The sequence below is a fragment of the Corvus hawaiiensis genome, chromosome 7 (genome assembly GCF_020740725.1).
Source record: "Corvus hawaiiensis isolate bCorHaw1 chromosome 7, bCorHaw1.pri.cur, whole genome shotgun sequence".
Taxonomy (NCBI): Eukaryota; Metazoa; Chordata; class Aves; order Passeriformes; family Corvidae; genus Corvus; species Corvus hawaiiensis.
This window is the reverse complement of record NC_063219.1, coordinates 40269042-40293851: the sequence shown is the minus strand read 5'-3', so window position 1 is coordinate 40293851 and position 24810 is coordinate 40269042. Positions and strand designations below refer to the sequence as shown.

Genomic DNA, 24810 nt, shown 5'->3' with positions numbered 1-24810 from the left:
CCGTGCCCTGCCTGCCCAGCAGCGCTTGGCAGCAGTGCCAGAGGCTCTCGGGCACGAGCGGCTCCGCCTGTGCCGCGTGCGGGACCGCGCAGTGCCGGGAAACGAGGGCTGTCCACTCTGTCCTTTGGCACCACGAGTGCTAGTCCAGCTCCTCATTTTTTAACCTTTGACCACATGGACAGGACTGGTTTGGGAGTCTCTCCTGCCACTTCCTGTGGATATCAGGAGGTGTTCCCCTGCTTGGCCCACAGGGAGTTGAGGCTGTGAGACTAGAACTGCTCTCTATCACAGAGGATTTTAATGTTTAAATGTTGTTTAAAAAGGGAAACATACTGGTATTTGAATCACCTGGTTAATGTCTAATTTTTGTTACTTCTTACACTTCACTCTACCTCTGCTCTGTTAAGAACATTTTATCCTATATGATTTCAACTGTTCTTGTGGGAAAAGCTATGGCATAAGGCCAGCCTACAGAATCGCAATCACATTTTGTACATATTTTGCAAGCATTGCTTTTCTGGCTTTTACCAATGTTCCTTTCTTTGTTTTATTTTGGGGTATTTTGTTTGTTTTTGTTGTTGTTGCAATTATTTCCTTTTTTTGTCACAATTATAAATTGTTTTTAAAGAAAATTATTCTTCTTTTGCCCTAATGAAAAGGCATGGATTAGACAAACGTGGGAGGGAGCAGGGATAATCTAAACTAATTTCATATGCTGGATACAGAAAATAATAACTGGGTATTGTGAACAAGTATGGTACAGTAAAACTCTCCTCTGGTAGCCTTGTTACCCATTTTCCTGATTGGCATTGGGCTCATACATTTAAAATCCTAACTAAAAAATGAAAAAGTAGATTAAAAATTGAAATTTAAAAAATGGAAAGCATGTTCTACCCCCTGAGTAAATGTGTGTGTTAGCAGTGATTTAGGGCAGAGTAGGGAGCATTGTAGGAGTGGAGATACACACCGAGTTATTGGCCTATCACTTCTGTCTGGGGAACACTGTTCTGTGATTAATGCTTTGTCAGCTGAGTGAAGTTCTGAATTTGATGCTTGGTTATGCTAATTTGTTTGTACATAACCTGTGAAAAACCTAGATTGTGCCCCAATATTGATTTCTGACTTGGATCAAAAGGCTGTAACAGAAGAGCTACATGGAAACAACCAGAGAAGGTGATCGTGGCATGTCACAAGGCTGGGATGTCACATATGCCATGCAAACTGCTGCTAATAAGAATGGATTAATAAGGGGGCTTGAGATGATTTCAGGACAGATTAGTGTCTGTGTCTGCTCACTGCTTCAGTGTGGTTTGCTTCCTTCACTCAGTTGTCACCATCCCAGACTCCCTGCCAGGTTCGCTCCGTTCTCCACGGCCATTTCCAGGCAGTGGTTCCCCTGAAGTATCAGGGGAATGCAACTTTTGTTGAGACCAATTTAATGGCCTCGCCATACTAATGACCGCAATCAAACGACCAAACAAGTCCCTAGTTAACAGCTAAATTAATATCCAGAGAAGACCACTAGAGGATCAGGAGAGTTCTCAGACATGGAGGGAACTGTAGCTGCACCATGAACTGCGCCTGACGGCATCAACCTCAGTACTGGAGAGCATTTGAAAGGAGAAGCAGGATGTAGGAAAATCCAACCTTAAAAAAAGCAATTTTTTTGTTACATAATCTGACTGTTACCTCATATCAGTTGAGAAAATCTGTGATGTTATTACAGAAGTGTAAAGCTCCTTCAAATGCTCCTGCACCTTATCCCAGCTCCAATCTGAGTATGCTTTTAGCAGATTTCATTCAGTGTTTGCTTGTTGTTGGATTTAAATCTTTCTATATATGGTTTTGCTTTGGTCTGTTTCAAAAGCAAGGTAGAAAGGATTGCATGTTCTTCTAACTCATTTTCAAAGCATTTGTCTTTGAGTTCATTAGCGTGGCAAGTGAAGGGTAACTGAAACAATGTAGCATTTTATTTTAGAGTCTTAAACTGCGTGAGCAGGCTGCTGGCAAAATTGCTACATGAAGCTTTCAATTCAGACAGCCCTGGTGTTACAAGTTTCAAGCGTGTGGGAAGCTTAATTCGGGTGTTGCAGATGAGGCTGAAGGTACCTCTCCAGACCCCGAGGTCACCCCCTGCCCAAGCAGGGTCAGGTACAGCTGGTGACCCAGGACCATGTTGAATCCAGGTTTAAACAGCTCCACAGCCTCCCTGGCCAACATGTTCTAGTGTTCATCCAGCCTCTCAGTAGGGAAGTGATGAATGGATTGGAATTTCAGGTGTTTCAGTCTGTGCCTGTTGTTTCCCCTCCTGTCACTGGGCACATCTGGAAGAGCCTGGCTCTGTCCTCTTTGCACCCTCTGCATTTTCAGGTTATTTTCATGTTATTACTTTGCCTGCATTCCATGAGAAGTCACAACATTGTTCAATGTATTGCAAAGAACAAAGTATAATTGTTATTTTAGCAAGAAGCAGGGCAAGCACGGCATCGTTCAGAGATGCAGCTCTCTGAGAACCTTGGACCATGGGGAGTGCTGGATTTCTAAACAGAACGTCTTTTATAAGCACAAACCAGAAGAGTTAATAATCTGCACACACAGCCAGTGAAATGCAGTAGAGGTGGAAAAACAATAAGCATTTTCATATCTTTGTACTAAAGCACTAGAAAGCCAGCTGAAAAATGGCTGCAATGCTTGTTCCTTAGAAGAATGCAGAGTTCTGTTAGTGCTTGACAAAACCATTACAAAAAGAGCTGGCAGGCCAACAAAAAGGAGACATCATTAATCCTGTTGAAACCAGCGTGAAACAGATGAGCACACAACTGCTTTTGACAGCACAGAGGTAAATTGGGGCCCACGCTGGCTGGGGACGCCGGAGATGAGTCACTGCCCATGGCCAGGTACAGGGACAAGTTGTCTTCTTTAACCAACACAGTCAGGATCGTGTCAGGAATGGATTTTTGGCACGCTGGGCTGGCTGGTCCATCCCACCCCCAAGAATTTTCGTTAGGAAGTGTGGCAGGCCCTGCAGCAAGGGGTGTGGGGGAGCGGGAGCCTGTCCTGCTCTGCCAGGCAGCTGCTGCCTCTCTTCCCACAGAGGAGTGGGATGTCAGGCATGCAGGACCCCCACAGGGTCTGAGCAGGGGCTGGGGTCCTGGACTGGGCTGCACCATCTGTAAGCTGACAGAAGGTGAAGTCGCCGTCACTGGAGTGAGCCCTGGTTGGAAGCACGGTGCTGTTCCAGAGCTGCCTGTGCTAAAGGCTGCAAATGGACTCTGCTCTGTGACTCTTGGTCTCCATCCCTTCATAGGTTCTACGTGCCGAAGGGAGATGTGAATTTCTAAGATGGTTTTAGCAATTTTGCCTAAAACCTTTTCATATGTGATTTTATTGCATATTATGCCATCAGTTGGGAACTGCACATGAACATGCAGAAAGATGGTGCTTGCTAAACGATTGTGTTGTTGATAAGATTATAAATCATACTTTGTAAGCAGATTACACGACTTTCCTTCCCAGTCTCATCTTGGCAGGATCAGTGTTACACAGTCTGCTGCAGGACTGTCTCTTCAACTGTTTCTTCCAGGTTCTACAGTGGAAAGCACAGCAGGAAGAAGCTGCTAAACTAGAAGCTGCTGTAGCTGCCAGAAGAAAAAAAAAGGAAGATGAGAGAGAAAGGCTACAGAGAGAACAGGAAACCGTTCGTAGAGCTCAGGATAAAGAGAAAGTATGAGAAACTTTTATACATTTTTGCATATATTCATGTGTACCATTGCTTCTAAATCTATAACTGATGTCATAGCACATGTATTCTTGTAAAGTATTATGCACTGATGTAGAGATGGGCAAATGGTTTTGTTCCTGTCCATTTTAGCTCTAAAGCTGCCTGCTCTGACACACCAGTTGTGTTACTCTATTGCATTTCTTAAAAAAAAAAAAGCCTCAGCAAGTCACTGTGTCTGTATGTAACAGAATGAGCACAGAGGCACGGCTGGGTTTGACTCCACAGGTCTGTGCCTTTGAGCAGCATGGCAGCCTCAGGAAGCTCCCAGTGCTGCAGCTGTGTGCTGCAATGCAGCAGAGGAGCCTGATAGCACAGTGCCTGCAGGATAGCACGGGGCTGTGGGGGCACCTCTGGGGGACAGTATTCCCAGTACTTGTGTGCTGACTCCTTGGGAAATGGCTTGGATGCAACTGAATAGAAACTCAGAAATGCACTGTTGTGAATGTAATGCTTTAGAAAATCAAGCTGTGTCACAAGTATTTGTGTTGGCCTTTTTACTTAAGTGATGTGGCAAAAATCCATGTGGTTGTTTCACTGAGATTTTGCCTCTGAGTCCAGTGACACAGAGAGGGACATGTAGTGAGGGTTTGCTGCTCAGGTCATGAGTAGCTTTGCTGCTGCTTCTCTTTTTTTTCCAGCTTGTTCTGTGTATTTGCCTTTGTACACACAACGTTTGTAGTGGCAGGTGGCTCTGAAACCACAGGCAAAGAAGAGGCTTAGGGAGGCAGTGCTGACCCAACCACCACCAATATTCATTTTATCTGTAAATATTCTGGTTGTGCAAACTTCTCTCTTGCTGTGTGTAATGCCTATATAGAGCAGTCCTCTGCCTATGCACAGATGGAATAGCAGCTGTTTGGGGTCAGCAGTCATATGTTTCATTGGAGTATTTTACATCCTAGATCCTTAAAAGGGCTGCTAACCTTATACTGCAGCTGCTTTTCTGGGGAAAGCAAGCAGAATATTTAAAATACCCACGAGTAGTGTAAAAGGAATGACCACACTACCTCCTGTAACCTAGGTAAGGTATGCCCAGCAATTCCAAACCTGGGAATAGGTAAAATGCCATTAATTCTAAATACCAATACTACAGGTGCTCGCTTAGATTGTAGATCAGAAATTTTCCTGTGTACTTAAATACGGAATTTCAAAAATATCCGCTGGTCTCTAATTAGAGTTTATAAGAAAGACTTCAGGCAAAGGGAATACAAAAGGGGAATAATTGCAAAGAGAAAGTTTTATTTCATAAATATAAGTATTCCAAACATGAAATAAAAGTATTCTAAGAAATACGGTTATAGCCACCCTTGTTTCCTGACCTTCACATGTTAAAAATGCCCTGTATACAGAAATGATTGGCTTAAAGGTTGGGACTCCTGAAACATAAGCACTGATTGGAAGACCTATTTTAGGTGTGAATCACAATTGTGAAAGGTTTCTCTGCACAAAGTCAAACATTCTGTGCAATATGCTGCACATGGGTTGGGGCAGTCCCAGGCACAAGCACAGACTGGGTGGAGAAGGGATGGGGAGCAGCCTTGGGGAGAAGGAGCTGGGGGTGCTGGTGGGTGAGAAGCTGTGTGTGCCCCGGCCACTGGCACCCAGAACCCCCTGTGCCCTGGGCTGATCCCCAGCGTGGGCAGCAGGGATGGGGGGGGCCCCTCTGCCCCTGTGCTCAGGTGAGACCCCACCTGCAGAGCTCCTCCAGCCCTGGGGCCAACAGCAGGACTTGGAGCTGCTGGAGAGAGTCCAGAGGAGGCCACAGAGCTGCTGCCAGGGCTGGAGCCCCTCTGGAGCCAGGCTGGGAGAGCTGGGAATGTTCACCTGGAGTAGGGAAGGATCCAGGGAGAGCTCAGAGCCCCTTCCAGTGCCTAAAGGGGCTCCAGGAGGGCTGGAGAGGGACTTGGGAAAGGGATGGAGACTGGAGTACCAGGAAAAAGGGGAATGATTTCCCACTGACAGTGGTCAGGGTCAGATAGGATACTGGGAAGATACTAGATATTCTATTGGCAGTGCTGGGTTATTGGTTGGACTTGAAGATCTTTTCCAATGTGAATGATTCTGTGTTTTGCAACATATGTCACTGCAAGATAGGAATTACAAGCTTGCTATAAATTTCACCAGTTGTTTCTGAAGAACTGTCCTACTTTATGGAACAGGATCCTGTAGAATTCATTCATATGAAGAATTCAGAGTTTCACTTCAGCAATATTTACTTGACTATTCCTCCTTCTGCATCCCAAACCTCTCATCTTTCCAGATAAGCTTTCCTGCTCAGGTTTCGGTCTTCCTTGAGGTCTTTCTTTCTCACTCAGCTTTGGAAAATCTTTGTACTTCTGTGAGGAACACTCCTGTGCTTCTTCAGCAGACTCTCCACCTCAGCACAATGAGCTGGGCTGGGCTGGATCCAGCCCTTTGAGATGACCCAGGATAGTTCAACTCGAGGAACATTCACTCTTCTGAGCAGCACAGTTGAAAGGTTTGATGGCAGAGTAGGAAAGCAAGGAACAAATGGAAGTGGTAGTCTTCAGATTGTGGTGGAAAAATATATTCAAATTCCATGTTCACAGTCTGATTTTACTACTTTTGTTGTGGGGGCTCCACACCCTCTTGCTCTCCTAGCAAATATTCTGTTAGCTTGTAGTGGTCTAAAATAGAAATTTTATTCTAAAAGGATCAAAATTGGAATCTCTAACTTAATGCTTTTCTTACTTGCTTTGTTCTCACTGCCTGGGCTTTGGAATGAATGTTAATTTGTTTGCTGTATTTGTTCAAACTCTAGCTGAAAAAATACTGGGCTGAGAAAGAGCTCAAGTGGCAAGAACAGGAGGAGAGAGATCTACAACATCTGGAGGAATTGAGAAAATTAATGGCTGAACAAGCAGCCAAAGACAGAGAAAGGTAAAAGAAATTAAATGTGAATACCTATGGTATCAATAGGAGCTTCTTATAATCTAATTTGCTTTGATCTCCTGACTTTCTTATTTAGAATAAATTGAGGATAAGTATTTTTTTTCCATCCTGTTTGGCAAATGCTTCAAACTATATAGTAAGGTTGCATCCTAGGTGATTGTATCCTAGATGCAATTTATTTCAGTTTGAATTAATTCACATCCATCAAAATTTCAGACCATTGTAAGCACTAAACTGTCATAAATTGTAGCTGAGTAATAAGACCTTCTATATTTCACTTTGCAAAATGTTTTATAATCAGGTTTGGTTTGTTTGAGGGGCAAGTGAAAGCACTTAACAGACTCAAAGATATTTATTGTTATCTTAGAGAGTCCTAAATTGCTCATCTAGTTGTAGATGCTCTTCACCTGTTTGATGGGATTTAGGACTTAAGCCTGCTCAGGCTTGAATTGCCAAGTCTTTGTTGCACAATATGGCCTTTCATGGCCTGTTGAAGAAATACGGGATTTCATAGAGGAATCCCTCTGTCAGAAGAACATAAAACCCCTGCACGTAGTCTGCTAATAACTGCTCTCAAAGCATAGGGTGACTCTTTTTACATAGAGGAAACCATCAAATTGTGTGGACCAGAAATGCAATTAAAATAGGATTAATGTGTCATTGGCATTAGAATATTAAACTTGGTATTAAGCATTCTGTGGGAAACACTACTCGAGTATTATTTTGTTAGGACACCTTGCCGACAACTTACTTTGAATGTCTATGTCATTATGCTACAGATATATCTATCTTCCCTTAAACATGCCTGCAGTGGTTTTAGCTCATAGGAGAAGGAACACGTGTATTTGAATTACTGAATTTTCAGTAGAACTGATCAGGAAAAACTGACTTTTCTTTAAACCTGTGTACTGCACTCTGCCATTCTGCTGGGAATCTTCTTCTTATGTTAATAAACATTGCAGAATAAACTATAAGGAAATGGCACAGTTTGTTGAGGAATGCAGGGAGGAAATAATCACCCCTTCAGGCTATTGCGAATGAGAAGTCAGTAAATGCTCAGCATCCTGTTACTCAGAGCTGGCCTACTGTACAAAATGAAACACTGACTGTACAGGCTCAGGTACACACGTGGCATTGTCATGTCCCAGTGCAGCACTGCAAAACTAACAGTGTCCTGGCATGTTCCACCTGTCAGAGCACAGAAACTGCATCTGAGTCTTTGCAGAACACTCATGAAACATGGCACAGGCTGGTTACCACCGTTCTGATCCAAGACATTTTCAGGGCCTTTTGGGAAGGAGGTACATCTGCTGCAGTCCCTGCTTTATATGTGCACAGGATCACACACTCAGATATTCTGAATGTCTTCATTCTATGTGTCTGTGTCTTTAGAACACTAAATTATAAGCTCTCTTTTAATGTGGTATCAACAACTACCAACTGCATTTAACTCTTACTGTGCTTCAAAAATTAGCATCCAAAACCGCAAGTGTTTGTTGTTACCAGTCCACTTCTCCTTTTTCATTTGTGCAGTGAGTTTTAGTCAGGTTCTCTGTCAGGTCCCTGAGGCAGGAAATGATTTGAAAATACATCACATATTCTAAAAGAATGTTACCCCCAAAAGCAATAGATTTGGCATTACTCTTGCAGGGTGAAAATAAAATTGGCATGGAATTGTGCAAATATTTGCACTGACTACCTATGGGAAACGGGTTAGCACAGCCCTGCACTCCAGGGAGGCAGTGAGTGGGAATCACCTGCACGTGTTCTACCCCAGCACCTGAACTGCTGCCAGCCCTGGATTCCAAGGGAAAGCAAGGTTTGCTCTGTGCCAGAATTTGATATGGTTGACCCCCAGGGAACAGAGCGATGGCAACTGTTTGCCATGGGGTTCTGTTCACCAGTGCATCTCCCCTGAGCCCTCACAGCAGCTCCGTGCAGGCTCACCTCTCTCATCCCACCTCAGGGCTCTCACATGCTCCCCTGAAAGTCTCCTGGTCTCTCCAGACATAGTAGTTCATTATTTCCTATTGAATATTTATGAGACAGTGTCTGAAAGCAGAGTTTTAATGAAAATATGCTTATCAAAAATTACACAAACATGTACCTGCAATGCTACAAAAGGTACCTTTACTGAAACTGATCAGTTATGCTCATTTATCACCTGGTGGTTTATTAAAATTGTTACTTACTGTGGAGCTTAAAAGCAAAATTGAGTATTAAGACATTTTGATTTTGAGGTTTTCTATAAAATTAACCTTACTTAGGAGAAATAGTAGCTAAAATGTTGCTAAGTGTAAAAGAGTGAAAGAGAATGAACAGCTTTATATATATGTGAACAAGGTGAAATCAAAGCTTGAGTAAACATTTGGAAGCCAAGTATAAAAAAGTATTGTAAGGGCGTTCCAATTTAGGAACATGATGTGCAGTTGAGTATGTATTTCCAAGGGTGTCTGCCTTCCCTGGGTGTGGATTTCATAGCTGTGCCATTGCCTGCTGACAATGACACTTCATCTTTGTTAATCCTGGCCATGCTCTCTCCAGCCTATGGAGGATGATAACACAGCCATGAAAACGTGACCCTCCGCAGGAGCAGCGATCGCTGCGGCACCGTGCCCCAGCTCCACCCCGCTCTCCCTGGCTGCTTTTTGGCAATCAGTCAGGATCACCTGGACTGTTCAAACTGGGTATGGAAAGGCCACAGAATGCTTCAGTTTAGCACTGCTTTGTATTCCCCTGTGCAGGAAAACTGCCATGGGCGAGACAAAGTGTTTGAAGTTAGGCCTGGCCCAGTGCCCCCCAGTCTTCCTTCTTGGCTTTGCGCAGAAGCTTCCACAGTATTGAATTTCATGTTTGATAACTCTGGAGTATTTTAAAACATGTATCACAACAGTCAGCTCAAGCAGAGTGAAAGGGTTTCAGTATAACATAATTTTTGTCATTTTGCAAAAAAAAAAAAAAAAAAGAAAAAAAAAGAAATCTGCTTTTTATTAAATGTTCTCCATGTAAAAAGCAGATCAGGCTTTTTCCCTGGTACAGAATGACCCCTGAGCACTACTGCTGCAGCATTTCTCTGCCTAAACTACAGTGGACATTGTGAGAAACTGGAAGCCTCTCTGGGGTACTCTCAGGCAGCCTTGTACCACTCTCTTAGGATAAAATTGTCCTGCTAATTGTGATTGGGTTATTGACACAGAAGTCTTTGCTAGCTACCAGCAGAACTGTAGGTTTAGTTCTGATTTTTGCAGTTTATGGCACAAGTCATACACTCCTTTGAGCTTACTAAAATTTAGAGAGTAAAAAAATAACAATACATGTTTTATTGTAGTTGTAGCAGCTGTCTCATCTCAATTTCTCTAAAGGCAAGTTCAAATTTGAAGGGCAAAAGGAGGGTAATTCTCCAAATTCAAAGCATGGCATTGGCAGCTCCTGTACAAGGACTAAAAGTGACATACCAACAAATATCTACAGCTCCATAAGGAACGGACTCTGCACAGTAGTCTATAAATGCTTGCAGTGAAAGATGGAGCAGCACAATAGTGCTGTGGATAAAGTGCTGGAGATACTGGTGTGAACCTCCAGCTTTTTCCTTTGGAAGAAGGGTGTGAGTCTCAAGTTTTTTCCCTTTTTTCAGTGATAAGACTGGGAGTGAGGTGTTTCGGAAAGGGTTATAGGAAAGATTTCTTCTGCCATACACAGATGTGAGAGAACATTTCTTCTTGGCAAAGAAAATGGGGGAGAAAAAAGAGTACCAGGGCTATATAAAGCATGCTAGAGAAAATCTGTGGTCTAGGCATGGAATCTGAAAGGTTAGCCAAGTTGTTTAAAAGAACAACTGAGCAACCAAAACCCACTGAAAAACAAATCAAAAAGCACAACTCCCCAAACTTCCCTTCCTCAAAAAACCCAAACCAAAAAACTCCAACAAAAAGGACACGTTCAAATGAAAAAGCATCTTTGCCTTTCTGAGGTGCTTTGATGAACCACCACAGCATCCTAAGGTGGATACAGAAAACATCAGAGTAGTTTTTGCACTGAAATGGTAACACAGAAATGTAAAAGTGGCACTGCCCAGAGTTTCCCTGTGTGTGCTCGGCAGGGTGCAGATCCGACGAGCGCTGCTGGAGAAGCGCTTACTGGAGAAGAAGGAGCTGGCCCTGCTCCAGGCCCGGCAGGAGGAGGAGAAGGAGAAGCGCCTGGAAGTGCTCCGACAGCAGGTGGGCTGGGCCCTGGCTGCAGGGATTTCACATGCACACTCATACAAACACAGACTGCCGGGGCAGGGAAAGATAAAAAGAACAATCTCTCAAAAGCAAATAAATGAACAAGGTAAAAGGCACTCTTGGTCTGACTAGCAGTAATTCTGTCATATTATAAATCCTATGTGCTTTGTAGCTCTGACAACAGGAACATTATGGCATTAAATTGTACTGTAGGAGCTGTTGATATCTGAAAGGAGATAGAGAAGGTTTTTCTAGGTTGGATGTGATTTTTCTTCTGTGATTTTTTTTCTGGGTTTTGTTTGTTTTAATAACCTTAAGTCTGCCTTGAATCTTAGGCAAGATTTATGAGTAATTTATGTTCTTTTTAAATTCTGAAAACTTGCACATCTTAGGTGACTTTTCTTCAGAGATATTTGACTCTGAAACTTTTGCATATTACTTTTAAAAGGACAACCATGAAATGCTTACTAATGCTTGCTAATGTCATAGTAAGACATTAGTAAGTGCTAGGGTTATTTTTTTTCTACTGACTTTTGAAAGAGTAATTTTGCCTTAATTTACGTTTCTGTATGTAATCTCCTTGTTTTTTCCTCTAAAGAGGCTGGTTAGTAGTCATGATCTGTTGAGCTCTTCCCACTGACTCAATTCTCTTGCCGGAGTAGAAAATGCTTCTAGAAGGGCCTTTGCCTGGGGTGATGTTCCCACTTCATTATACTTCTCTGACCAACGTTTATTCTCTGTTTCACACTAATGAAATTCTGCTTCATAAAGTACGTACATTGTTTGTATAGGGGGAAAAAAAGATCTTTAGTAAAGTCATTCAGCCTGTAGATTTGGGCAGCCTTTAAATACAAGGTGACATTTTATTAAAGAGATGGGTGAAAAAATTATTGTGTGCAATTTAAAGTATTTTTTTTCTGGTTTTAGCCATTCATCATATGGGCTTGTGACTTTAGTTAGTTTGCTCGTGCATCTTTCTGTGTTTTTCCAAAGTAGTATTAGCCTGTGTCTGAATATTTTAACACAAAGAAAGTAAACAATGAAAAAAGATTAACTCTGGCACAATACAGTGTCTGGGAGACTTTGATACTGATCTAGCCACAGGAAATTGCACAGTTAAAGCAGATGCACTTCAGAAAAAAGCCAGAGTTGTGTTATTTGGGGCGTATCACTCGATGTTGTTGTCCGTGACTCTCTAAAAATTGTGAACTATCACCCTGAACACCTTTGTTTCCATTGGAAGAAAAAGAAGAAAGTTTGGACTTCCAGGAATTTTGGGTATTGCAGAATTATGAGGCTGCTGGATCCTTGTGGAGACTGGGCTGGACACTGGAGCTCATGTCAGTGTCTGTTGGAGAGCTCAGGGTGCTGTTGCTTCTCTCTCACACATCCTTGTTGTGCCCAGGCCGTCTCTGCAGCTGGGACCCTGCGCTGCTGTTATGCTGCAAAGACAATGAATAATTGTGTTCTGGAAGGGTGTGTTATTGATAATGACCTGCTCTCACCTTAGCTCTACATAGAGAGAGTAATTGTTATTTTCATATTGTGTCTTTAGGTTGCTGTTGTTGCAAAATTAGATCCAGCCAGAGCAGTGGCTGATACGGTGGCGTCAAGAGCTCGTCTGGGCATTGGAACTAATGACGAGTTTGAGCTGCAGCAGCCACTGTTCAGGTTGCACACATACAGTGAAGAACAGGTAACGGGGCTGTAATCCTGCTGGGTGGGTTACTGTGTGCTCTTATGTCTTAGTAGTGACATAGGACAGTAACATTAATTGTATATCCTAAAGAGCTGCATTAGGAGTAGAATATAGACTATAATGTGTGTGAGACAAAAATGTTAGGGGTGACAGGGGGGGCAATCCCTCTGACCCAGCACAGGGGTTGCAGGAGCTCAAGAGGAGAACCCCAAAGGTCCGTTCAGGTTCAGTGTGGGACTCCTGGCTCTTCAGAAGAGCTTCTTCCATTGCCACCACTGGAGAGAGAACGCTGGGCTAACTGCACTGTTGGGCAGTTCTGGTGCTTGCTAGGCATTTTGACCAATCTGTTTGAAATCTTTGCAATTTAAAGCTCACCTATTTTACATTCTTATGCATCTATTTACAAGAGTGCTTCCTTTTCACCTGCCCCAGTCAGTGAAAGCTCTTCCACTGTACAAAAGGGCTGTGGTAATCAACTATGGGCTATGCTTTTTTCTTGAAAGTTTATGCATAGCACAAATCTCTTCACAAGCTGAAAATCAGTGTCTTGACCATCTTTACACTATTGCTGGATAGAAGCTCTGTTGGGATGTGATCTGCAGGGGCTAAAGGAAAATATAAACCAGTGAAGTGAAAATTAATCAGGAACTGAACTAACTGTACTTGCGTTTCAGGTCACTCAGCTTGCAGAGGAGGGTGCTCCCTCAATTTCAAATGCAATTAAGGAACATCTTGAGATTTTTAGATTCCCTCACTGTTCCTTATCTGTCAGTCAATACATTTACAATTATTCCCACTCTGGAATCTGAAAATTTTGTTTCCAAAAGAGAAGAGCTATGGTACAATTCTGTGGTGTAAAAGCTTTCTTTTGACACTGAATAAGATTTAATTTAACAATGTCTATAGCTAAAGTTGTCCAGCACTTCCCTTTTTAAGACATTTTAAAGCTTCTCAGGTTGGTAATGGAAAGATGTGGGTTTTGTTTGGTTGTTAAAATTCCCCAAGTCTGACCAATGTACAAGGTCCTGATAAGTCTTGACTTAAACATGCTCTGAACGTGTGTATTTGGGGCCTATGCCTTAATTCTCAGCATGCTCTTTCTATTTCAACTCCAGACAGGTTTGGTGCTGCTCAGGCTGCAGCATGTGATCCCTGCCCAGCACATCCCCATGCTCCTTCCCAGTGCTGCAGGGGCTGTGGATCATGTTCCCAGTGCTGGTCTCCAGCAGCTCTGGGTACTGGGGAGGTGATGCTGGAACTGGAAGCAACGTGTTGCTCTTCCTTGTACTTCCAGTGCAGTGCCACTGCAGACCGTGGAAGAGGGATTGGAAACAGGCTTACAAATTTTGTCAGATAAACTTTTGACAAATTTCAGAAGTAATTTCCCTGGGATTAATTGTTGTCCTAACAAACGGAAGCAGCACTGGCATGTAAGCACAAGGTGACACTGTGAGAAAAATCATATAGGCATTTGAAGCACTTGGATTCTATAGGAACATCCAGGAGGAGATTGGAGTCTGTGCTGCACTTGAGGCTGTGTGCACGGAGAACATGAGGGAAGGCAGCAGCTCCTCAGGGCAGTACTTTTTGGCTTCTATTGATTGTTGCTGTGGTTTTTTTAACAGGTGATTTCTGACCCCAGGCTTCGTGTTGAGCTCGCTCTCCGGGAAGCTGGACTGCATAAAACACTTTATGCAAGAGAGGTTTTGTCAAAACTTCCACCACTGAAGCTTCCAAGAAGAGACATGGAATCTACAGCTTTTAGTGTAGAGCACCTCTCATCTGAGGGGCAGAGGAGCATCAGGGGTCTGGTCTGGCCCACAATGTGCAAACCTTAAATAAATTCCCTTTGGCTGTGTCCTAGAACTGCTCAGTTCCCTGTGTCTGCAGCCATTCTAAAGCACTCCAAGCTTTTCTGAGCTGTGCTGCACCACATTACACCTGCCTGGTGTAGATTTGGAGAGGTTGGGGTGTGTGCTGGTATAGTGTGATTGCCCATGTCCCATTTAAGTGGGAGCTGGGACGCCTGTGCTTAAGGACTCCTATACACAGCACAGGCTAATCTGATGTGCAGCACTTGAGTAGGAATTCTTAAGATTTAATTGGCAGCAGAAGTCCAAAATAGCTTTGCACAGCAGTTACTTTAGATTTTATTATGTTACATGAATAAATCCCACAATTTTCTTTCCAGGTTTCTTGAGAATTTGATTCTTTTAGTTATAGAGTCTTCGTTGCCATGAATGTTTCTAATATTCCTTGATTATGGTAAGATGAAACTTAAACCTTTGTCTATATTTAGAAGGCAACTTGCTGCATCATATTTACTGCAAACCAGTCATGCAATTTCATATTGCAGATTAGTTTTTCAGATAAATTATAAATTAGAAATAGAGCTGGCATCTTTATTTTGGAGCTGACACCACTGAATATGATTCTATTAACTGAAAGAGAAATCAATACTATTTCCTTTTGTAACTGATTATGTTTTCAAGCCTTACATAATGATAGCGTAAAATGTTTGTGAACAAGTTACAATTAATAGTTTGACCAGAACTTTCTAAGGATAATGAATATCAGAAAGATCTGAGCATCTCTAGTCATGTCTCTAGGTAATGATGGGACCTTCCTTTATGTGACAGTGTAACGCCTTACCGATGTCAGTGGGTCACATACCTGTCTTGCAGTCAGACACAAGCAATGTCAAGTTTTCACACCTGAGACTGAGAAGACCTTTGGCAATGGCAGTGAGAACGTGGCCTCACCCAGAGAGCACTGGGGTCTGGCCAGGTGCTCAGGGCGTGGTCGTGGAAGCTGATGGAGACCACAAGGCAGGTGCCAAAGGTGGGGGAACTGGTGTGACAGACAGAGAGTGAGCACAGGGTCAGCCAGGAGCAGCATAATCCCAGTGCTGCAGCTGAGTTATTTAGTGGGGAAATGCTGCAGAGCCTGCCCTGAGCTGGGGGCGTGATGTCTTCTGGGCTCAACCTCTGTGTGCTTGTGCTAAAATTACAATTCTGTGTATATTTGTGCTTTTTATTTTGGTCTCTCCTTTGGGGTAACTTGTTATTTTTAAATACACACTTGACCACCTCACAACTGGTTGGATATTCCTGTGGGGAGACAGCAGTGCTTTGCTGTAGGGAACAGACTGGCTGCAAGACACTTCCCAGAAAGGCATCATCCCAAACCTAGGCAGCTGATTTTTTTCCCCCTTGCCTTTAAAAGCAGATCTACAAGATAAAAAAATGTGCACTACTGAAATGGAGATTATAGTTGTCATATTTTATAAATACCAAGATGTTAATGAAAAAGAAAGTTTAAAGGGAGCAGACATTAGTTTTGAAATAGCGGGCACAGATTTTTAGCAGAGACTTGTGGTTGTTTTCATGTCTGTCATTTCTTAGGGTAGAAACTGAGTAGAAGTCTATAGAAGTCTGGGCTACCTCAGTGCAACAAAACAATAAGCCAGGGCCTTTAGTGATACAGTGACGCCAGAATGAGGATTTGGGGGGGAGTGTGGAGAAAATGCAGGTCAGCAAAAGGGTATTTTGCACAGCACAACCAAGGCTGCTTGTGTCAGGAGAGCTCTTCAGATCCCTTGGCTGTTTCCCAGCCTGGCCAGACACCTCCTTCCTGCTCCTGTGGGAAGGAGGTGGATGTTTCACCCTACTTCATCATCCTCACCTTAGCATTGTTCACAAGAGCCGATCAAAACCCTTCAGGAAACAGAGATGCTTATAATGACATTGGTTTTCATGATAAATCTTTCTACACTTAAACAAAAAAAGAAATCTTCCAAGTTACACATGAAATAGTAATTTTTAAAATGTTAATGGTAAATAGGCTTCTCAACCAGCACCTCTTGCAGCCCTGCTTTGTGGGTTTGGCTGGGTAGGGGTGGCAGTTCAGCCAGCTGTCTTTACGCCAGGGATGAAGTGTGGGCAGTTCACTCTCAACTGTATTTTTATAAAGCCTGATAAGAATTTCTCTGTGAAAATGAAGTTATTTGGTTTCAAGGTAGACTACTTATTTGTGAATTTTGTAGTGAGTAAAGTGGCTTTAATGTTAACCAGTGCCTGAAGGTCAGGTCCTCAGCTGGGCACGGTTGGGTGCTGTGGCACCTTAAACTCTGGCATTGTCTGTTTGTGACATCTTTAAATACTGTAGGAATGAAAATCTGAATGGCCTTTGTAACTGCAGTAACAAAAATGGTCACAAATACGGATTAATTTTTCATGTCATTTACTTAGGTTTCATCTTTATGCCCAAAGCAAAGAGATCTCCTTCCTGGAAGATCGCTGTGGACAGGAGTGACCCTAACAGGACAGTCCTTTACGACGGCTGGAGTGGGGAGCCTGCAGCTCTGTTAGGCAGCCCGAATTTCTGCGCAGATTTTGTCGGTGCGCCTGCAGCCGCGCTGCGGGCCGGCGGCTCCCGCACTGCGCCGGCCGCTGGCCCCGGCCGCTCCGCTCGGCCGCGGCAGCGCGGCGGGACCGAAGCTCTCCCGCTTCCCGGAGCAGGTCCGTGTGCCGGGGCGGGCAGGTCCCGCAGCCTGTCCCTCGCTGTCACCGTCAGTCCGAGGGGAGGAGCGCGGGGCCCAGCCCCAGGCGCTTGCGGATGAGGGCGGCGATCAGGCGCTGCGGCCGCTGCTGGTACTCCCACAGCACCTCGTGGGACGCCCGGATCTGGTCCCCCTCCAGCCGGTCCAGGAGCGTCACGCAGACGACGGCGGCTGCAGGAGGACGGAACGCTGTCAGCCCGAGCACCGGCCCCGGCGGCTCCCGCTCCTCAGGGCGGAGCGGCGGGACCCCGAGGGCCCTGCCCCGCCAAGGCCTGGCGGCGGCTGCACCAGCACGGGCGGGACGTGCGGTAGGGCCGGGAGGGGCCTGAGGGGAGCAAGCTGTTGGTTTGTCTGGCACGCACTCAGGTCTTCTAATACACACTTGGGTTTTATTGAGCTATAAAATTCGTTTTAGTGTCCTTTTCTAGATAAAACCATTAAGGATGTGTGTTTGGCCTTCTGGCACCGAACGGGACCCTTAGAGGGGGTTAAGCCAGAGCGTGGGGAGGAGGTGGAAGCAACGGGACTCACCTTTGAGGCCACACAGTCCACACAGGGCAGCGAATGCTGTGGACTCCATTTCAATATTCCTCACACCAGCGTCATAAGCCCTCCGTAAGTATTCCAACTTTTTTTCGCTGGAAAAAGAGCATAATGCACCATCTAATCTCCCCTGACCTGGAAAGGAAGCAGAGAACTGTCACTGTCGGCCTTGCATGGGGTCATGGGGCACAGGGCATAGGTGTAAATGGGAAGTCCAGCAGTGCCCATGTTCTGTCTGAGGCCCACAAAGTTTTCCTGTGAGCAGCTGGTTAATTCGTATTCCCCTCAGTGTTAAAGCCAGCACGATGTGTCTCTGTATAGGGGAGAGAATGACGCAGGTTTCAACACTGGTAAAAGGTCAAGTCAGCCCACAGGTAAGAGGCACCAGGGGATGCTGTGCTCTGCAGGGACAAGCCATGGCTGCTCCTGAGATTCATGCTGCATATCAGCTGTGAAGGTCTGCCAGGTTAAATCTCAAAAATGCCAACTGACTGTAGAAGAGGGACAACAAGCTGTGCAGAATGGGAACAGTGAAGAGAGGAAACCCCCTTAAAGTGGGTTTAATTTTTCTGCAGGGGCTGCTGTGGATGGAAGCTGGAGCTGCGTACAGTGTCATTCCTGGTGTGGGTGGCACTGGTGCTGGCTGGAGAGCTGGTCCCAGGGCACTGGTGCTCCCCTACTGCAGCTCCAGGTACCACTGCAGGTAGGACCAACACTGTGTTCAGTGTGGCCAGGTGTGGGCACCCATCCCGACCCTCTCCTCTAACCCCTCCAGTGGCTCTGGCTGTCCTGCTGTGTGCTCAGAGCAGACCTGTGCCCTGTGCAGCTTCTCCTCTCACACAGTGCCTGAAGGCCTTGAGACAGGCAAATGCTTACCTGTGGCTGGGCCAGCCTGGGCCAGCCCTTCAGTTTATTGCTGCTCCTACTTTAATCCTCTCAAGTAGCTTTTTGTTTAAATAAAACACAGACTTGAGCAGTACACAGATGGCTGCATCTGCAAGCAGATCTAAAGGTTTATAAATAGTGCTCAGATTATTAATTCTTCATTTATTATATTTCATCTAATCTGCAATCAGCATTTAATTTTGCAAAGGAAATGGTTCCAGAGTATCCAAAGTTTGTTTATGGAAATCTCACAGGCAACGTAATATTTTCCTAGTGTTTGGTAGGAACAAATTTCTGAAGTGACAATCTTGCTGTAGGGGAAGAGCTTGGTGGCAAACTCAGCAAGGTGCAAACAGAGGTGCTCTGTGTTCTGAGGGTGGCCCCTGCTCTGCCTGGCCCCCCCAGCACCACGCGGGTCTCTGCCTGCAGCCCTCCTGTGGCCTGGGTTCCCTGGATAGCTTTGTCCATGTAAGAGTGGAAAGACTTGGCATTACATGTGGTGAGGAGGGACAGACAAAGCTGGTTTTACCTTCGTAGAAGTCGTAGGTGCACATGGTGTGGCCGATGAGCGTGGGAAAGTCGGGAATCTCCCTGCTGCAGGCGAGCAGTTCCTCTGCGAGGTCCTTGTCCAGCTCGGTGCTCCGCACCACCACATCGCCCAGCACTACCTGCTCGAAACGTGGCTGGAAGGAGGAGTCCACGGCCGTGTCGGTGATCACAACAGACCCAGCCTTGATCCCTGTGGAAATGGAAGCTGAGGCTGCCAGAGCTCATAACACCTGTGTTCTGCTGCCAAACTTCAGCACAACAGGAAAATCTCAATAGATCTACGTGTGCTTGTGGGGCTCTTCTTTTCAGCAAGTAAAGCAGATGTCAGAGAATAATTGAAATTCGTGAAGTAGCACAGATGTACAAGTAAAATGTACAGAATCAGCACAAGATAAGTGATTGTAGGAATGTGCTGAATGACAGGATTTTAGCTGCTTCTGGCTTGCAGAGATCGTGTCCCCCCTGCCAGCTTGTGCAGGCATGAGCAGCACCACTGCCTCATCCAGGCATCATGGATTCATTTGGGTCACCCCTAACTCATGTTTTCTGTTTGGAAAGTGACACATGGCTGTGGTGGAATCAAGGCCTTCATACACTCTGAGAATGTGCACTCTGCCAAGCCAGTCGCTACAAGTTTTCTGGGTTTTAACCCAAAACAAAATACCATATTTGATATTTAGAGACCTGACAAAATGCTAAAGTTCAGAACTGCATGAGCTTTTGCTGAGAGTTCTTTTTAATAATAGCTGTTTTGCTCTGAAGAAAGACCATGAATCGCTTACCTAAGCCCCCAGAAGTACCGATACGTATAATAGTAACGTCCCGGCATTTTGCATGGTGCAGCAGTTTGATCAGCTCATGAAGCATGATGGAAATGGAAGGGATGCCCATTCCATGCTGTTGGAAGGAGAGAAAAGAGAAACGTCAGTCCCCATGAGGCTGTGGTAGGTGACAGGTACATGACTGCAATGAGCTCAGGGTTATGCTGTGGCCTCTTCTGCTGATGATGCCAATAGCAATTTTTTTGAGGGGGAAGAGACATCTTTGGGGTCTTTTTAGTCTGTCCAGGTGAAGTGTCTAACCTCTTCTCCTCCCCTCGATGCTTTAAGGGCTCTTCATGTCAGTAGAGCTGGTGTTCATCCCTGGGGACCCTCTGCAGGCACACAGGTGGTGCCTGTCCTTCAAGGAGGGTCCATAAATGCATCCCAACAGCTGAATGCTCCAAGACCTTCCCCGTGCACTGCCAATCCTTATGCCATGTGCTGACTTGCACTTTGTTGTGTCCTGCTTGCACTCTGGGAGTGGTGAATTTCAGTGAGGACAACCTGAGCTTTCGCTTCTCCATGTGCCTTCCAGCCTGTCCTCGCCCCATACTGGAGCATCTCTGCCACATTGCTGAGCACGAAGGACAATGGAAGGGTTTGTGTCCCTGGGTGAGGACAGGTTTCAGGGTCAGGTGTTTGCTGCATGCCTTGCAGGCTGCCTGTCCCTCTTCCTGGCTCACATTCCCTGCCCTGCTGCCCTTCTGTCCCCAGCACCTGCATGGCTACCAGCTCCCCACTGCTGGCACTGGCTTGTTCCCATCCTCCACAGACTCTGCTGCCCCATTCCCTCTCTGCTGCTGCTCCCCAGGGCTGGCAGATGTTCTGCAGGCCTGGAGCTGCTGGGGCTTCTGCTGCATCTGCCCAGTGCTCCCTTGCTTGGTCGTCTGTCTTCTGCTCCATTGCTAGACCAACATCCTTTTCTTAGTTTAACTTTCAAGTACAAAAGGTGTTTGGTGCCATGGGGTTTGGTTTTTCCTCTTGAAAAATACCTCAAATTTTTTTGGTTTTGCTATCATCTTCAAAAACCTGAAGGAAGCACGTATGGAAGCTCCATTGATTAAAGTACACAGCCAGTTTTTGTGCTGCTTTGTTTCCTTTCTCCTGGCTGTGAGACCAATGCTTTGTTCGCCTTGTATCATGTTTTAAATATGAAACCTTTTCACATGTTGTTATTCTGGAACATCAGCCTGGCTTATTCACCAATGCCTAAAAAATTTATTCTCATTGTAAATATTCAGAGCAGGAATCTGTGTTCCTGCCCCCGTATGTTTGAGCTCAGTTGTGTTTCTAAGCAACTTGCAGAATGTGATGTTGGCAGCTGCTCTGCATGATGCTTCTTGGGGCGGCTGTGTGTTCTGCCCCATGTCCTCTTCTGCTCTGGCCAAAGCTGGTGCATGGCCTCGAGCTTGGTGAGGATTTGCTTCTGGCTGTGTCACTGCTGCTGCCAGGCTGGGAAACAGCAAATCTTGTGGTAGTTCTTCCTGTTGGATCCTCTCAGATTGATTCCCTCAGGCTTGATTCCCTTGGTCAGGATTGGTTTGGTTTTGTCAGAGGGAGGAAACATGAGCTCTGTTGTGTGATTCCATCTCCTGTGAATCACATTTCAGACTAATCTTGTGCCTGAAGAATTGGCGCCAGGACCAAGCCTCTGGGTGTGAGTGCTCCCCACCACAGCCTGTGTTTGCTTTTCCCTTTGTTCAGTGCCAAAAATCCCGCTCTAAAAGAATCGTTAATAATAAGGCCAGGTTTTTATTTTAGAGCTTTTATCAATGTAATACTCCCAGCAACATTTCATAGTTCATGTGTGCTGAGGAGTGGTTTTTGCCTCCCCAACTGAGCTGAGCAGAACATGTGCACGTCTGTTGTTAATGTGGCACTTCCCAAACATAGAGTGCAAGCATCGGGGAATGCTATTCAAACAGAAGCAGCTTTGCCATGGCTGAGAGGTTGCACTGGTGGTAGTGGCTGAACAACGAAAAGAGGAAAAAAGTCTGCAGGTGGGTGTTGGGGGAGGCGGAGGCATGTGAGGGAGAGGATGGACCCTGCGCTGTGTGGCTGTGGGACCCTGCCAGCAGCACCCCCGGCCGGCCCCGGGGCACGGTGCGGAACTCACGCTGATGGAGAGCACGGGCCCTGCCCGGTACATGGCGTAGCGGTCCGACCCCGCGCAGATGTCAGCCACGTCCTCCCCGTCACCCGCCAGGCCCAGCTCCCGGTGCATGAACTGGGCAAACGCCCTCATCCTGTTCGGGCTGCCGCCAACGCAGACAAACTGGAAACAGAATATCAGTGTGTTGGTACTTAGCTAGAACAAGTACCACGAGTCAGTCTGAATGTGGCGGTGGTGGCCGCGCCAGACACATCTTCAGAGAAGGCAGTGGGATGCCACTTCCTCACCATCAGTCAAGGGACATTGGAACAACTGAGGGTCGCAAAACCAGGAGTGAACAGGAAACACAGGCTGTCACTCTGTCAGGGTGGTGACTACCCTGAGTCTGGGCAGCCATACAGCTGCACATACTTGGGTATCAGTCCTAGGCAAGAAAATCTAAAATAATTCAGCAAATTTAAGCTGTTAGTATCACCACTGATAGCAAAGCAAGCCCAGTTGTTAGAGGAGCTCATTGGTTAATTTATTCTTTGAACAATGCTGACTGCAATTAGTGAGCACTGCTGATGGCATGGAGGCCATAAAGTCAGGGAGGAAAAAGGACAAATTTTACATAATAAAGGAAAATATGCTCGCTGGAGGTAGGAGGAGGATGAGTGTGCAGCTGCCAGGGCAGTGCTGCTGATCCTGCTGCCAGGGTGCCAGGCTGCTCCAGCCCTGGGCACTGAGGCTCTTCCCCCGCACGACTAGGGAAAGGCTCTGGTTTGAAATGGAAGAGGATGCCATCGTGACAAGTCGGTTTTGAAAGCAGGTCTCAGCCAAAAATGATATGACATCCTCCTTGTCTTGTCTCCAGTAGATGATGATCAAGATGCTTTGGACAAGTGCCTCCTCTGTCTGTCCTCCAACATGGGGCCAATATAAAATCAGGTTTTACAGAGCTACAGGTTTTTAAAAGGATAATTTTCTGCTGTGATTTCTGTCCAAAACAAACAAGGACAGACAACCTCTTTGCCCAAGCTGCCTTGGGCTGCTGAGTCCCTTAGCTGAGCAGCCAGACCCCATCCCAGCAGGAGCTTTGGCAGCAGTGGGGCTCCAGCATGGGCAGGTAGCGCCATGGGATGCACAGCTGGAGAGCCTGTGCAGGGGGGAGCTGCTGCCTTGCTTTTGCACCTGCTCTTTACCTTTATGTCCCCAAACATTGCTGGCAGGTTGTGCGTTTTTGTTCCCAAGTCCAGGTGGTACAGGATGTCCTCCTCCATCAAGTCCAAGTGTGGGTTTTTAACAAGGACCAGGCCGCTCCTGGGGGGAGACAATGAGGAGATGGGCTGGGGCACCAGGCAGTGCCCACAGGGAGGGGGACAGGCAGAAATGGGGCACAGGGCAGCCTAGAAGCTCCATGAGGGCACACACAGCCCAGGTGTCAGAAAAGGGATGGGACAGGGACAAGGGACGAGCCAGCTCTGTGTGGTGTCTGGACCAGCTGTCTTTCTGCTCCAGGTAAGCTCTTTGACGTGTCTGTTGTTATATCTATGTATTTGGCAAAAAATATGTTTCAGTATTTATCAATTTTGTCAATGGCAACCTTAGCTCTTTCCTTCATAGGGTTTTGCCAGCAATGTCCAGGGGTGATGTGCTGTGCTATTTCCTTTGTGACAGTTTATCAAGCTCTTAGCAAATCAGGATTTCACACTTGTCCCAAATAACTGCCTGGCAGGGTGAGTGCAGACCCTGCAGGCAGCCAGAGGCCAGCTTGCTGTCCCTTTCCACCTGCTGCAAGAGATGAGAAGCAACTAACTAACAGTGCAGGTTAGTTTTATAAATGAGGCTTAAATGAAAGCCAGAGAACATTTTTCTTCTCTTATTAAAACAAACTCAAGTGTTCCCCTGTTACTCACCCCGAGTAACCTGTTGTTTCGGTCATAGCGGCTCCACCAGAGTCAGCTGAAAGCGATACCCTGCCAAAAAGGTAAGGAAAACATTCCCTGTGTCCTCAGCTGTCGAGGTTTAGAGCTCAGAAGAGGTTTCAAGGGGCTCTGAAGGGGGTTAAATACCTCCTATGCTTTGTGCAGCTCCCAAGGTCAACAGGGGCCAGTACCCCGCCCACTCCCTGTGTTCGCTCAGATGCCAAGGTACCTCCTGTCTGGCATGGTTCCTCCCAGAGTGGCTTTTTGGGCAGGTGCGTCACCAATAACCTTGACTGGCGGCCCTAGGGCTGGGGCCGGTGACCTGCTGGCCCTCTGGCTGGTGACCTTGTGCCATCTGGCTGGTGGGGTGGGCATTGAGCACATGGCTGCACATGTGCACCCCGGGGAGACAGAACAGCTCCTGGACCACCAGCCTGGCCTGGGGAGGCTGATTTCACTTTCAGCAATGTTCAGACAGCACTGTTGGGTCTCATGGTCCACCCAGCCCCATCTCAGCCCAGAAGCCTGTCAGAACAGTGTGCAGTGTGCCAGTGGCAGCAGGTCCCAGGCCAGGGGAACCAGAGTGCTCGTGGGGCTGCGGGAGGAATGTGTGATGCTCCTGCAGGAGCAGGAGAAGAGTAGAGATAGTGGTCCTGCTTCCTGTCCCAACAACATCAGGCACTGCCCTGGAAGATATTTTAGGCAGCTGCTGGAGGGGCAGAATCTGGCATTTGCTGTTGGCCTCTGGGAATTGTCGATGGAAGCTCTGATAATTAGAGAAGTGCTAGGTAATTAATTACTGGGTGAAAGCACAT

General features: G+C 46.0%; 2 protein-coding genes and 1 long non-coding RNA gene across 8 annotated transcripts in view; 2 read left to right on the top strand and 1 right to left on the bottom strand.

Annotated features, from left to right (window-relative positions):
* CCDC148 (coiled-coil domain containing 148) overlaps positions 1 to 14482 on the top strand; it is a 56508-nt gene extending 42026 nt beyond the window's left edge. For 4 of the 5 annotated variants that reach the window (XM_048309762.1, XM_048309760.1, XM_048309761.1 and 1 more), the window contains 5 exons: positions 3584 to 3724; positions 6564 to 6682; positions 10794 to 10911; positions 12473 to 12613; positions 14242 to 14482. In XM_048309762.1, coding sequence (XP_048165719.1) covers positions 3584 to 3724; positions 6564 to 6682; positions 10794 to 10911; positions 12473 to 12613; positions 14242 to 14454 — 732 coding nt within the window. In that variant the 3' untranslated portion in view covers positions 14455 to 14482. The remainder of the gene's footprint in view (positions 1 to 3583; positions 3725 to 6563; positions 6683 to 10793; positions 10912 to 12472; positions 12614 to 14241) is intronic. The other variant, XM_048309763.1, reaches the window with a different exon arrangement.
* Positions 14483 to 16841: 2359 nt separating this feature from the next.
* UPP2 (uridine phosphorylase 2) lies at positions 16842 to 24217 on the bottom strand. 2 transcript variants are annotated; one of them, XM_048309766.1, is made up of 8 exons: positions 24143 to 24217; positions 23987 to 24046; positions 23273 to 23390; positions 22092 to 22250; positions 19937 to 20051; positions 19135 to 19344; positions 17709 to 17855; positions 16842 to 17348 (listed from the first exon to the last, which is right to left on the bottom strand). In XM_048309766.1, the coding sequence occupies exons 2-8, from the start codon at positions 24010 to 24012 to the stop codon at positions 17188 to 17190; spliced, it is 936 nt and encodes a 311-aa protein (XP_048165723.1). In that variant the 5' UTR covers positions 24013 to 24046; positions 24143 to 24217; the 3' UTR covers positions 16842 to 17187. The 2 variants fall into 2 exon arrangements, with proteins under 2 accessions (XP_048165723.1, XP_048165724.1); XM_048309767.1 differs by lacking the exons at positions 23273 to 23390; positions 24143 to 24217 and having other exon boundaries at positions 23987 to 24114.
* On the top strand, positions 18384 to 19435 carry LOC125328703. The gene is made up of 2 exons (XR_007204807.1): positions 18384 to 18423; positions 19143 to 19435. It is a non-coding gene; the product is annotated as an uncharacterized LOC125328703 (long non-coding RNA).
* Positions 24218 to 24810: the final 593 nt, after the last annotated feature.

Excerpts from the sequence above, each read along its gene's own strand:
- UPP2 (XM_048309766.1), bottom strand. The coding sequence starts at position 24,012 with ATGACCGAAACAACAGGTTACTCGGG. Across the intron at positions 20,052-22,091 it reads GGCCCGTGCTCTCCATCAGC|CATGGAATGGGCATCCCTTC; the intron begins GTGAGTTCCGCA and ends TCCTTCCAACAG. Across the intron at positions 17,349-17,708 it reads TGGACTGTGTGGCCTCAAAG|CCGCCGTCGTCTGCGTGACG; the intron begins GTGAGTCCCGTT and ends GTCCTCCTGCAG.